Source organism: Pseudophryne corroboree, chromosome 1, assembly GCF_028390025.1.
Source record: "Pseudophryne corroboree isolate aPseCor3 chromosome 1, aPseCor3.hap2, whole genome shotgun sequence".
In the NCBI taxonomy this organism is placed as follows: Eukaryota; Metazoa; Chordata; class Amphibia; order Anura; family Myobatrachidae; genus Pseudophryne; species Pseudophryne corroboree.
The window spans coordinates 605,358,810-605,373,707 of NC_086444.1; the positions used below are offsets into that span (position 1 = coordinate 605,358,810).

Consider the following 14,898-nt stretch of genomic DNA (forward strand, 5'->3'; position numbering starts at 1 on the left):
CTGCTTGCAGCTAGCTTGTGCTTCTAAGGCTACTGGACACCATTAGCTCCAGAGGAATCGAACACAGGGCCCGACCTCGATCGTCCGTTCCCGGAGCCGCGCCGCCTTCCCCCTTGCAGAGCCAGAAGCTGGAAGGTAAAGATGAAAAACGGCGGCTGAAGACTCCTGTCTTCATTCAGGTAGCGCACAGCACTGCAGCTGTGCGCCATTGCTCCCATAGCACACCACACACTCCGGTCACTGTTGGGTGCAGGGCGCTGGGGGGGGGGGGGCGCCCTGGGCAGCAATTAGTTTACCTTTTTGGCATAAATAGCACATAATACAGTGTATAACACTGTATATGTGCAAAAACCCCCGCCGTTAACATTATAAAAAGCGGGAGAAGCCCGCCGCTGATGGGGCGGGGCTATGTTCCTCAGCACAGCCAGCGCCATTTTCTCTTCACAGCTCCGCTGAAAGGACGCTCCCCCAGTCTCTCTCCCCTGCAGTATTCAGTACAACAAGGGTAAAAAAGAGAGGGGGGGCACATAAATGTAGGCGCAATTTGTGTTAATAAGCAGCTATTTGGAAAAATCACTCAGTATAGTGAAAATCTCTGTGTTATATAGCGCTGTGGTGTGTGCTGGCATACTCTCTCTCTCTGTCTCCCCAAAGGACTTTGTGGGGTCCTGTCCTCAGTCAGAGCATTCCCTGTGTGTGTGCGGTGTGTCGGCACGGCTGTGTCGACATGTTTGATGAGGAGGGCTACGTGGAGGCGGAGCAGGAGCCGATAAGTGTGATGTTGCCCCCTACGGGGCCGACACCGGAGTGGATGGATATGTGGAAGGTATTAACCGACAGTGTCAACTCTTTACATAAAAGGTTCGATGACGTAACAGCCTTGGGACAGCCGGCATCTCGGCCCGCGCCTGCCCAGGCGTCTCAGAGGCCATCAGGGGCTCAAAAACGCCCGCTATCTCAGATGGAAGACACAGATGTCGACACGGAGTCTGACTCCAGTGTAGATGAGGATGAGACAAATGTACAGTCCACAAGGGCCATCCGATGCATGATTACGGCAATGAAAAATGTGTTGCACATTTCTGACATTAACCCGGTTACCACTAAAAAGGGTATTATGTTTGGGGAGAAAAAGCAGCCAGTGACTTTCCCCCATCTGATGAATTAAATGAATTGTGTGAAGAAGCGTGGTGATGGCGTACCCTTTCCCGCCAACGGATAGGTTACGCTGGGAGACATCCCCTAGGGTGGACAAGGCGCTCACACGATTATCTAAAAGGGTGGCACTGCCGTCTCATGATACGGCCGCCCTAAAGGAGCCTGCAGATAGAAAGCAGGAGGCTATCCTGAAGTCTGTATATACACACTCGGGTACTATACTGAGACCTGCTATTGCTTCAACATGGATGTGTAGTGCTGCAGCAGCATGGTCTGATACCCTGTCAGACAACATTGATACCCTCGACAGGGATGCTCTTTTGCTAACCATAGAGCATATAAAGGACGTCGTCTTGTATAAGAGGGATGCACAGAGGGACATTTGCCGGCTGGCATCTAGAATTAATGCAATGTCCATTTCTGCCAGGAGAGTATTATGGACTCGGCAGTGGACAGGCGATGCTGATTCTAAAAGGCACATGGAGGTTTTGCCTTATAAGGGTGAGGAATTGTTTGGGGATGGTCTCTCGGACCTCGTATCCACAGCAACAGCTGGGAAGTCGACTTTTTTACCTCAGGTTCCCTCACTGCCTAAGAAAGCACCGTATTATCAAGTACAGTCCTTTCGGCCTCAGAAAGGCAAGCGGGTCAGAGGCGCATCCTTTCTGCCCAGAGGCAGGGGTAGAGGAAAAAAAGCTGCACCAGACAGCCAGTTCCCAGGAACAAAAATCCTCCCCTGCTTCCACTAAGTCCACCGCATGACGCTGGGGCTCCACAGGTGGAGCCAGGTGCGGTGGGGGCGCGTCTCCGGAACTTCAGCGACCAGTGGGTTCGCTCACAGGTGGATCTCTGGGTTCTACAAGTGGTATCTCAGGGATACATGCTGGAGTTCGAGGCGACTCTCCCTCGCCGTTACCTCAAATCAGCCTTGCCAGCGGCTCCCAGGGAAAGGGAGGTAGTGCTGGCGGCTATTCACAAGCTGTACATTCAGCAGGTGATAATCAAGGTTCCCCTCCTTCAACAGGGTCGGGGTTACTATTCCACAATGTTTGTGGTACGGAAACCAGACGGTTCGGTGAGACCCATTCTAAATTTAAAATCCTTGAACACTTATGTAAGGAAGTTCAAGTTCAAAATGGAATCGCTCAGGGCGGTTATTGCAAGCCTGGAAGAGGGGGATTTTATGGTGTCGCTGGACATCAAGGACGCTTATCTGCATGTCCCCATTTACCCACCTCACCAGGAGTACCTCAGGTTTGTGGTACAGGACTGTCATTACCAATTCCAGACGTTGCCGTTTGGTCTGTCCACGGCACCGAGGGTATTTACCAAGGTAATGGCCGAAATGATGATACTCCTTCGGAAGATGGGAGTTATAATTATCCCGTATTTGGACGATCTCCTTATAAAGGCGAGGTCCAAGGAGCAGTTGTTAGTCAACGTAGCACTATCTCGGGAAGTGCTGCAACAGCACGGCTGGATTCTGAATATCCCAAAGTCGCAGCTGATTCCTGCGACGCGTCTGCTGTTCTTGGGCATGATTCTGGACACAGAACAGAAGAAGGTGTTTCTCCCGGTGGAGAAGGCCCAGGAATTGTCATCTCTGGTCAGGGACCTCCTGAAACCAAAACAGGTGTCTGTGCATCACTGCACGCAAGTCCTGGGAAAGATGGTAGCTTCTTACGAAGCAATTCCCTTCGGCAGGTTCCATGCAAGGATCTTTCAGTGGGATCTGTTAGACAAGTGGTCTGGATCGCATCTTCAGATGCATCGGCTGATCACCCTGTCCCCGAGGGCCAGGGTGTCTCTGCTGGTGGCTGCAGAGTGCTCATCTTCTCGAGGGCCGCAGATTCGGCATACAGGACTGGGTCCTGGTGACCACGGATGCTAGCCTCCGAGGTTGGGGGGCAGTCACTCAGGGAAGGAACTTCCAAGGACTTTGGTCAAGTCAGGAGACTTCCCTTCACATAAATATTCTGGAACTAAGGGCCATTTACAACTCCCTGAGTCAAGCAGAACCCCTGCTTCAAAACCAACCGGTGCTGATTCAGTCAGACAACATCACGACGGTCGCCCATGTAAACCGACAGGGCGGCACAAGAAGCAGGATGGCGATGGCAGAAGCCACAAGGATTCTTCGATGGGCGGAGAATCACGTGCTAGCACTGTCAGCAGTGTTCATTCCGGGAGTGGACAACTGGGAAGCAGACTTCCTCAGCAGGCACGACCTCCACCCGGGAGAGTGGGGACTTCATCCAGAAGTCTTCACGCTGATTGTAAATCGTTGGGAACGGCCACAGGTAGACATGATGGCGTCCCGCCTCAACAAAAAGCTAAAAACATATTGCGCCAGGTCAAGAGACCCTCGGGCGATAGCTGTGGACGCACTAGTGACACCGTGGGTGTACCAGTCGGTTTATGTGTTCCCTCCTCTTCCTCTCATACCCAAGGTACTGAGGATTGTAAGAAAGAGAGGAGTAAGAACTATACTCATCGTTCCGGATTGGCCAAGAAGAACTTGGTACCCAGATCTACAAGAAATGATTTCAGAAGACCCATGGCCTCTGCCTCTCAGACAGGACCTGTTACAGCAGGGGCCCTGTCTGTTCCAAGACTTACCGCGGCTGCGTTTGACGGCATGGCGGTTGAACGCCGGATCCTAACGGAAAAGGGCATTCCAGATGAAGTGATTCCTACGCTGATAAAGGCTAGGAAAGACGTGACAGCACAACATTATCACCGTATATGGCGAAAATATGTTGCTTGGTGTGAGGCCAGGAAGGCCCCTACAGAGGAATTCCAGCTGGGTCGATTCCTGCACTTCCTACAGTCAGGAGTGACTATGGGCCTAAAATTAGGATCCATAAAGGTCCAGATTTCGGCCCTATCTATTTTCTTTCAAAAAGAACTGGCTTCACTGCCTGAAGTTCAGACGTTTGTTAAGGGAGTGCTGCATATTCAGCCCCCTTTTGTGCCTCCAGTGGCACCTTAGGGATCTTAACGTTGTGTTGGATTTCCTGAAATCCCACTGGTTTGAGCCACTTAAGACCGTGGAGCTAAAATATCTCACGTGGAAAGTGGTCATGCTATTGGCCTTAGCTTCGGCTAGGCGTGTGTCAGAATTGGCGGCTTTGTCGTGTAAAAGCCCTTATCTGATCTTCCATATGGACAGGGCAGAATTGAGGACTCGTCCCCAATTTCTCCCTAAGGTGGTATCAGCGTTTCATTTGAACCAACCTATTGTGGTGCCTGCGGCTACTAGGGACTTGGAGGACTCCAAGTTACTAGATGTAGTCAGGGCTTTGAAAATCTATGTAGCCAGGACGGCTGGAGTCAGGAAAACTGACTCGCTGTTTATCCTGCATGCGCCCAACAAGCTGGGTGCTCCTGCTTCAAAGCAAACTATTGCGCGCTGGATCTGTAACACGACTCAGCAAGCTCATTCTGCGGCAGGATTGCCGCATCCTAAATCAGTAAAAGCCCATTCCACAAGGAAGGTGGGCTCTTCTTGGGCGGCTGCCCGAGGGGTCTCGGCTTTACAGCTTTGCCGAGCTGCTACTTGGTCGGGTTCAAACACATTTGCTAAGTTCTACAAGTTTGATACCCTGGCTGAGGAGGACCTTGCCTTTGCTCATTCGGTGCTGCAGAGTCATCCGCACTCTCCCGCCCGTTTGGGAGCTTTGGTATAATCCCCATGGTCCTTACGGAGTTCCCAGCATCCACTGGGACGTCAGAGAAAATAAGAATTTACTCACCGGTAATTCTATTTCTCGTAGTCCGTAGTGGATGCTGGGCGCCCGTCCCAAGTGCGGACTCTCTGCAATACATGTATATAGTTATTGCTTAACTAAAGGGTTATTGTTATGAGCCATCTGTTACTGAGGCTCAGTTGTTGTTCATACTGTTAACTGGGTATGGTTATCACGAGTTGTACAGTGTGATTGGTGTGGCTGGTATGAGTCTTACCCTGGATTCCAAATCCTTTCCTAGTAATGTCAGCTCTTCCGGGCACAGTTTCCCTAACTGAGGTCTGGAGGAGGGGCATAGAGGGAGGAGCCAGTGCACACCAGATATAGTACCTCATCTTTCTTTTAAGAGTGCCCAGTTTCCTGCGGAGCCCGTCTATTCCCCATGGTCCTTACGGAGTTCCCAGCATCCACTACGGACTACGAGAAATAGAATTACCGGTGAGTAAATTCTTATTTTTTTTCTGAAGCCGTGTCTGATGCTGCGTATGCGCACAGCATCACACACGGCTCAAAGCCGTCCTGTGTGACAGACTCTGCCGGTTTCTCCCGGATGGCAAAAAGCCGGACAAAGTTTGTCCGGCTTTTTGCCATCCGGGAAAAACCGGAGTGTTTGTTACAGCCCTTAGGATTGTTGGCAGTAAAACTTGTATTCCAGAAATAGGACAAGATCAACATGAGAGCAAAGAAATTCAATACACCAGATGTTCTCAAACTGTCCTCAGGACCCAAAAACGGTTCACCTTCAGGTCACCTAGAATACACAGGGTTAGTCCCTACTGGTTGACACATTTTAAAAGATCCACAGACCGAGGTAATTATTTCATATGTGATTCTGTGTGGTGACCTGGAAAAGATGAACTGTTAGAGGTCCTGATGATCAAATTTGAGAACCTATGCTATAATCAATTCTGGAATGCAGGTTCTATCAACATGAAAACAGGAACTATAACCATTACAGATGATTAGCAAGGCAGTTATTCAGCTTTCAGGGACCAACTGGACGCAGTCTGATAAGATGGCCTAATTTGATATCAATCCATGGCACCTGGGTAGAGAGCAGGCGGTCCAGACAAGGATGCTGTTGGCTATCTCTTTGGCAACTTGACTGACAGCGGAAGAGCCATGATGTAATCTGGCATGTATCTGGTGGCCTTTGCTAAACATTGGCTACATAGGGGGTAATTCCAAGTTGATCGCAGCAGGAAATTTTTTAGCAGTTGGGCAAAACCATGTGCTCTGCAGGAGGGGGGGGCAGATATAACATTTGCAGAGAGAGTTAGATTTGGGTGGGTTATTTTGTTTCTGTGCAGGGTAAATATTGGCTGCTTTATTTTACACTGCAATTTAGATTGCAGATTGAACACACCACACCCAAATCTAACTCTCTCTGCACATGTTATATCTGTCCCCCCTGCAGTGCACATGGTTTTGCCCAACTGCTAATAAATTTCCTGCTGCGATCAACTTGGAATTACCCCCATAGTACGGTGACAGCTGCAGAATCTTACAGGAGATATGGGATCTCTGATTAATGTTTTAAAACCAAGTTGTACATGTTAGCTGATATCTTCAGTTCATGAGTACATTACAAATTCTACATTTCTCTTGCTAGAAAGAGCATCTTTCACTTAAATAAATAACTGCATCCAATACAAAAAATAATGCTATGGTTGTAGTTATCAGACAAAACAAGTAAACCTGATTTACCTGTGCATTCATGGACGAAATTCTGATCTCCGTCCGAAATCCCCACTCGGGTGGTGGTCCACGCCACCACCCGAGGGGGAATATGGTCGCCGTCGGTCCCAAAGCATGGTGAGCCAGAGAGGAGACACGGTGCGCTCGCCACCGGTATTCCTGCGGTCGCCCTTCCTCACCGCCGCCATCTCAGCAGCCAGGATATCCTACTGATCCTGGTTAAAATACTCATCAGGATTTGTCGGGATTCTGAATGTCAGGATCCCGACCTCCAGGATTCCGATACATCCCATTTTTCCCACAATGCCTGTAAAGACCTGTATAGTAGAGCTATAGTTTACAGCAGCTGCATCTAAACCTTACCCTGTGATCCTCTGTAATTCCTGCTTAGACAACTTCTACCAGTGAAACGTAATCACGACTTGACAAGGGATAAAAATACTCATTTTAGTAATATACTGTAGTCATTAACAACCATTACAAAATCAATAAATGTTTTTAAAGCGGTGCAGTTTAATTATAATATCTATACTCAAATAGAAGATTTCTCTAACGTCCTAAGTGGATGCTGGGACTCCGTAAGGACCATGGGGAATAGCGGCTCCGCAGGAGACTGGGCACAACTAAGAAAGCTTTAGGACTAACTGGTGTGCACTGGCTCCTCCCACTATGACCCTCCTCCAGACCTCAGTTAGAATCTTGTGCCCGGCTGAGCTGGATGCACACTAGGGGCTCTCCTATTTTAGTTTTTTTAGGTATTTTAGGTTTTTTATTTTACAGTGAGATCTGCTGGCAACAGACTGCAGCGAGGGACTAAGGGGAGAAGAAGCGAACCTACCTAACTGGTGGTAGCTTGGGCTTCTTAGGCTACTGGACACCATTAGCTCCAGAGGGATCGACCGCATGGAACCGGCCATTGATGTTCGGTACCGGAGCCGCGCCGCCGGCCCCCTTACAGAGCCAGAAGCAAGAACTGATCTGGAAAATCGGCGGCAGAAGACTCCAGTCTTCAACAAGGTAGCGCACAGCACTGCAGCTGTGCGCCATTGCTCCTCTTGCACACCTCACACTGCGGTCACTGATGGGTGCAGGGCGCTGGGGGGGGGCGCCCTGAGCAGCAATATAAACACCTTGCCTGGCAAAATCATCACAATATATAGCCCCAGAGGCTATATATGTGATAAATACCCCTGCCAGAATCCATAAAAAAGCGGGAGAAAAGTCAGCCGAAAAAGGGGCGGAGCTATCTCCCTCAGCACACTGGCGCCATTTCTCCCTCACAGCTCCGCTGGAAGGAAGCTCCCTGGCTCTCCCCTGCAGTCTACACTACAGAAGGGTAAAAAAGAGAGGGGGGGCACTAAATTTAGGCGCAATATACATATATAGCAGCTATAAGGGGATATAATTTAGTAATCCCTGTATTATATAGCGCTCTGGTGTGTGCTGGCATACTCTCTCTCTGTCTCCTCAAAGGGCTTTGTGGGGTCCTGTCTCCTGTCAGAGCATTCCCTGTGTGTGTGCGGTGTGTCGGTACGACTGTGTCGACATGTTTGATGAGGAGGCTTATGTGGAGGCGGAGCAGATGCCTGTAAATGTGTTGTCACCCCCTGCGGGGCAGACACCAGAGTGGATGGACTTGTGGAAGGAATTACGTGAAAGTGTCGACTCCTTACATAAAAAATTTGATGACATGCCAAATGCGGGACAGCCGGCTTCTCAGCTCGTGCCTGCCCAGACGTCTCAAAGGCCATCAGGGGCTCTAAAGCGCCCGCTACCTCAGATGGCAGACACAAATGTCGACACGGATACTGATACCAGTGTCGACGACGAAGAGACTAATGTAATGTCCAATTGGGCCACTCGTTACATGATTGAGGCAATGAAAAATGTTTTACACATTTCTGATGTGACCCCAGGTACCACAAAAAAGGCTATTATGTTTGGAGAGAAAAAACTCCCAGTAGTTTTTCCCCCTTCTGAAGAATTAAATGAAGTGTGTGAAGTAGCGTGGGCTTGCCCAGATAAAAAATTGGTAATTTCTAAAAAGTTACTAATGGCGTACCCTTTCCCGCCAGAGGATAGGTCACGTTGGGAAACACCCCCTAAGGTGGATAAAGCGCTTACACGCTTATCAAAAAAGGTGGCACTACCGTCTCCGGATACGGCCGCCCTAAAGGAACCTGCTGATAGAAAGCAGGAGGCTCTCCTGAAGGCTATATATACACACACTGGTATTATACTGAGACCAGCTATTGCTTCAGCATGGATGTGTAGTGCTGCAGCTGCGTGGTCAGATTCCCTGTCAGAAAACATTGACACCCTAGACAGGGACACTATATTGCTAAACATAGAGCATATTAAAGACGCTGTCTTATACATGAGAGATGCACAGAGGGATATTTGCCGGCTGGCATCTGAAATAAGTGCACTGTCCATTTCTGCCAGGAGAGGGTTATGGACTCGGCAGTGGACAGGTGATGCAGATTCTAAAAGGCATATGGAAGTTTTGCCTTATAAGGGTGAGGAGTTGTTCGGGGATGGTCTTTCAGACCTAGTGTCCACAGCAACGGCTGGGAAGTCAGCATTTTTACCACATGTCCCCTCACAACCAAAGAAAGCACCGTATTATCAGGTACAGTCCTGTCGTCCCCAAAAGAGCAGGCGGGGTAGAGGCGCGTCCTTTCTGCCCAGAGGCAGAGGTAGGGGAAAAAAGCTGCAGCATACAGCCAGTTCCCAGGAACAAAAGTCCTCCCCCGCTTCTTCTTCTAAGTCCGCCGCATGACGCTGGGGCTCAACAGGCGGAGCCAGGTACGGTGGGGGCCCGTCTCAAAAACTTCAGCAATCAGTGGGCTCGCTCACAAGTAGATCCCTGGATCCTTCAAGTGGTATCTCAGGGGTACAGGCTGGAATTCGAGACATTTCCCCCCCGCCGTTTCCTCAAATCTGCCTTGCCAACAACTCCCTCAGGCAGGGAGGCTGTGATAGAGGCAATTCACAAGCTGTATTCCCAGCAGGTGATAGTCAAGGTGCCCCTACTTCAACAAGGACGGGGTTACTATTCCACAATGTTTGTGGTACCGAAACCGGACGGTTCGGTGAGACCCATTTTAAATTTGAAATCCTTGAACACACATATAAAAAAATTCAAGTTCAAGATGGAATCGCTCAGGGCGGTTATTGCAAGCCTGGAAGAGGGGGATTACATGGTATCACTGGAAATCAAGGATGCTTACCTGCATGTCCCCATTTACCATCCTCACCAGGAGTACCTCAGATTTGTGGTACAGGATTGTCATTACCAATTCCAGACGTTGCCGTTCGGCCTGTCCACGGCACCGAGGGTATTTACCAAGGTAATGGCCGAAATGATGATACTCCTTCGAAAAAAGGGAGTTTTAATTATCCCATACTTGGACGATCTCCTGATAAAGGCGAGGTCCAGGGAGCAGTTGTTGGTCGGCGTAGCACTATCTCAGGAGGTGCTACACCAGCACGGTTGGATTCTAAATATTCCAAAGTCACAGCTGGTTCCTGCGACACGTCTACTGTTCCTGGGGATGATTCTGGACACAGTCCAGAAAAAAGTGTTTCTCCCAGAGGAAAAAGCCAAGGAGCTGTCATCTCTAGTCAGAGGCCTCCTGAAACCAAAACAGGTGTCGGTGCATCACTGCACGCGAGTCCTGGGAAAGATGGTAGCTTCCTACGAAGCAATTCCATTCGGCAGGTTCCATGCCAGAACCTTTCAGTGGGACCTGTTGGACCAATGGTCCGGATCGCATCTTCAAATGCATCGGTTGATAACCTTGTCTCCAAGGACCAGGGTGTCTCTGCTGTGGTGGCTGCAGAGTGCTCATCTCAAAGAGGGCCGCAGATTCGGCATACAGGACTGGGTCCTGGTGACCACGGATGCCAGCCTTCGAGGCTGGGGGGCAGTCACACAGGGAAGAAACTTCCAAGGACTTTGGTCAAGTCAGGAGACTTCCCTACACATAAATGTTCTGGAACTAAGGGCCATTTACAATGCCCTAAGTCAGGCAAAACCCATGCTTCAAAACCAGCCGGTTCTGATCCAGTCAGACAACATCACGGCAGTCGCCCATGTTAACCGACAGGGTGGCACAAGAAGCAGGACGGCGATGGCAGAAGCCACAAGGATTCTCCGATGGGCGGAAAGTCACGTGTTAGCACTGTCAGCAGTGTTCATTCCGGGAGTGGAGAACTGGGAAGCAGACTTCCTCAGCAGGCACGACCTCCACCCGGGAGAGTGGGGACTTCATCCAGAAGTCTTCCAACTGATTGTAAACCGTTGGGAAAGGCCACAGGTGGACATGATGGCGTCCCGCCTAAACAAAAAGCTAGAAAAATATTGCGCCAGGTCAAGGGACCCTCAGGCGATAGCTGTGGACGCTCTAGTGACACCGTGGGTGTACCGGTCGGTTTATGTGTTCCCCCCTCTTCCTCTCATACCCAAGGTACTGAGGATAATAAGGAAAAGAGGAGTAAGAACTATACTCATTGTTCCGGATTGGCCAAGAAGAGCTTGGTACCCGGAACTTCAAGAATTGATCTCAGAGGACCCATGGCCTCTGCCGCTCAGACAGGACCTGCTGCTGCAGGGGCCCTGTCTGTTCCAAGACTTACCGCGGCTGCGTTTGACGGCATGGCGGTTGAACACCGGATCCTAAAAGAAAAGGGTATTCCGGAGGAAGTCATTCTTACGCTCATTAAAGCTAGAAAAGATGTAACCGTACAACATTATCATCGCATATGGCGAAAATATGTTGCGTGGTGTGAGGCCAGGAAGGCCCTAACGGAGGAATTTCAGCTGGGTCGATTTCTGCACTTTCTACAGTCAGGGGTGACTATGGGCCTAAAACTGGGTTCCATTAAGGTCCAGATTTCGGCTCTGTCGATTTTCTTCCAAAAAGAACTGGCTTCACTGCCTGAAGTTCAGACATTTGTTAAGGGAGTGCTGCATATTCAGCCTCCTTTTGTGCCTCCAGTGGCACCGTGGGACCTCAACGTGGTGTTGGGTTTCCTGAAGTCACATTGGTTTGAGCCACTTAAAACCGTGGAGTTAAAATATCTCACGTGGAAAGTGGTCATGCTTTTGGCCTTGGCTTCGGCTTGGCGAGTGTCAGAATTGGCGGCTTTGTCATGTAAAAGCCCCTATTTGATTTTCCATATGGATAGGGCAGAATTGAGGACTCGTCCCCAGTTTCTCCCTAAGGTGGTATCAGCTTTTCACTTGAACCAACCTATTGTTGTGCCTGCGGCTACTAGGGACTTGGAGGACTCCAAGTTACTGGACGTAGTCAGGGCCTTGAAAATTTATGTTTCCAGGACGGCGGGAGTCAGGAAGACTGACTCGCTATTTATCCTGTATGCACCCAACAAACTGGGTGCTCCTGCTTCGAAGCAGACTATTGCTCGCTGGATTTGTAGCACAATTCAGCTTGCGCATTCTGCGGCTGGCCTGCCGCAGCCTAAATCTGTAAAAGCCCATTCCACGAGGAAGGTGGGCTCTTCTTGGGCGGCTGCCCGAGGGGTCTCGGCTTTACAACTTTGCCGAGCTGCTACTTGGTCAGGGGCAAACACGTTTGCAAAATTCTACAAATTTGATACCCTGGCTGAGGAGGACCTTGAGTTCTCTCATTCGGTGCTGCAGAGTCATCCGCACTCTCCCGCCCGTTTGGGAGCTTTGGTATAATCCCCATGGTCCTTACGGAGTCCCAGCATCCACTTAGGACGTTAGAGAAAATAAGATTTTACTCACCGGTAAATCTATTTCTCGTAGTCCGTAGTGGATGCTGGGCGCCCGTCCCAAGTGCGGACTGTCTGCAATGCTTGTATATAGTTATTGTTAACTAAAGGGTTATTGTTGAGCCATCTGTTGAGAGGCTCTGTTATGTTCATACTGTTAACTGGGTATAATATCATGAGTTATACGGTGTGATTGGTGTGGCTGGTATGAGTCTTACCCTGGATTCAAAATCCTTCCTTATTGTGTCAGCTCTTCCGGGCACAGTATCCTAACTGAGGTCTGGAGGAGGGTCATAGTGGGAGGAGCCAGTGCACACCAGTTAGTCCTAAAGCTTTCTTAGTTGTGCCCAGTCTCCTGCGGAGCCGCTATTCCCCATGGTCCTTACGGAGTCCCAGCATCCACTACGGACTACGAGAAATAGATTTACCGGTGAGTAAAATCTTATTTTTCTAATATTATGCCTCAAAGTTTAATAAACAAGATTGTAGTTGGTACTCCTGATTTTAGAGGTTTTATTTTACCAGAAAGAATCCTGTTACTTTGAAAAATATTAATGTCGTGTGATAGTTCTTGCTCTTTCAGCCTACTTTCTGATTATCTTCAGAAGCAAATATAAAGAGAGTAACCTGATCAGCATACATATGGAAAGAAAGCATTTCTGACATTGGGGCCATTTATAACTTGTAACGATTTGATCCGTTTCAGTGCCGTGATTATATTATGATACATTACAGGTTGAGTCTCCCTTATCCAAAATGCTTGGGACCAGAGGTATTTTGGATATGGGATTTTTCCGTATTTTGGAATAATTGCATACCATAATGAGATATCATGGCGATGGGACCTAAATCTAAGCACAGAATGCATTTATGTTACCTATACACCATATACACACAGCCTGAAGGTAATTTTAGCCAATATTTTTTATAACTTTGTGCATTAAACAAAGTGTGTCTACATTCACACAATTCATTTATGTTTCATATACACCTTATACACACAGCCTGAAGGTCATTTAATACAATATTTTTAATAACTTTGTGTATTAAACAAAGTTTGTGTACATTGAGCCATCAAAAAACAAAGGTTTCACTATCTCACTCTCACTCAAAAAAGTCCGTATTTCGGAATATTCCGTATTTCGGAATATTTGGATATGGGATACTCAACCTGTATTATCTTGATAGTTTTTGGGTCACATCTCCTACGATATAGTGGCAGTTGTCAGATATTTAGCTGTAGGATATTTAACCAGAATCTGTTAAGAAGACGGTTCCCCTGTGTTTGTTCAGGTTTAGCTGGTATATATTTGTGTAACTTGATTGTTCAACTTAATTTTAAAACTGTTGGTGTTTCCATTATTACTACAGTACCACTATTACAAAAGGAATTTACAATGTTCTTAAAATCACTGTGCAGAAAACAATATTATAGAGAGTAGAAAAATCAGATCAAAGCATTAAACTAAAATGATCACTTTTATGCTATTAATTCAGTGACGTTTTACAGTGCAACTGACAACTATATGTTGTGTCCTTTGTAATTTTGAGATAATTCAAGCTGGCATGTGTGGGCTATTTCCAACAGTTGTAGATTAGGAGATCACATTGCTAAAATGTAATTCCAATCTTTACAACAAGGATTACATTTTTCACTTTTACTTGCAGTTTGAACTTGACATTGAACCCAAGGTATTTTTAAAGCCGTCGCTTGATAGTATGACACGAGCCTCCGACAATCAGAGCCAGGGGCTATCTTTCAGTGATGCTGCCAGTAAAGGTGAGTGGTTTTTTTCCGTGTGTAAAAGCAAATGTAGACTTTGTATAGTGTTTTGTAGCAGTTATTGGGAAAACATGTACATTTTATTTCTCTTACGTTCTAGAGGATGCTGGGGACTCCGTAAGGACCATGGGGTATAGACGGGCTCCGCAGGAGACATGGGCACTTTAAGACTTTAAATGGGCGTGAACTGGCTCCTCCCTCTATGCCCCTCCTCCAGACTCCAGTTAGATCCTGTGCCCAGAGAAGACTGGTCACACACTAGGGGAGCTCTACTGAGTTTCTCTGGAAAATAGACTGTTAGGTTTTTTGTTTTCAGGGAGCACTGCTGGCAACAGGCTCCCTGCTTCGTGAGACTGAGGGGAGAGAAGCAGACCCACTTTCCTAGACTGATGGGCTCTGCTTCTTAGGCTACTGGACACCATTAGCTCCAGAGGGTCTGAACACTGGTGTCGTCTAGCTGTTCGTTCCCGGAGCCGCGCCGCCGTCCTCCTCACAGAGCCGGAAGATAGAAGCCGGGTGAGTATAGGAAGCAAGAAGACTTCAGAGGCGGCAGAAGACGTCAGATCTTCGTGAGGTACCGCTCTGCGCGCCATTGCTCCCACACACACACAAGGCACTACAAGGGCGCAGGGGGGGCGCCCTGGGCAGCAAAATTTACCTCCGATACTAAACTGGCATAGTATATACACTGCATAGACAGGGTATACAAACCCCCGCCAGTATAAATAATAGCGGGACCAAAGCCCG

General features: G+C 48.4%; 1 protein-coding gene across 1 annotated transcript in view; it reads left to right on the forward strand.

Annotated features, from left to right (window-relative positions):
- TMEM259 (transmembrane protein 259) overlaps positions 1–14,898 on the forward strand; it is a 160,153-nt gene that overhangs the window by 24,891 nt on the left and 120,364 nt on the right. The window contains exon 4 of the mRNA XM_063914368.1: positions 14,037–14,148. Within this exon, the coding sequence (XP_063770438.1) occupies positions 14,037–14,148 (112 nt within the window). The remainder of the gene's footprint in view (positions 1–14,036; positions 14,149–14,898) is intronic.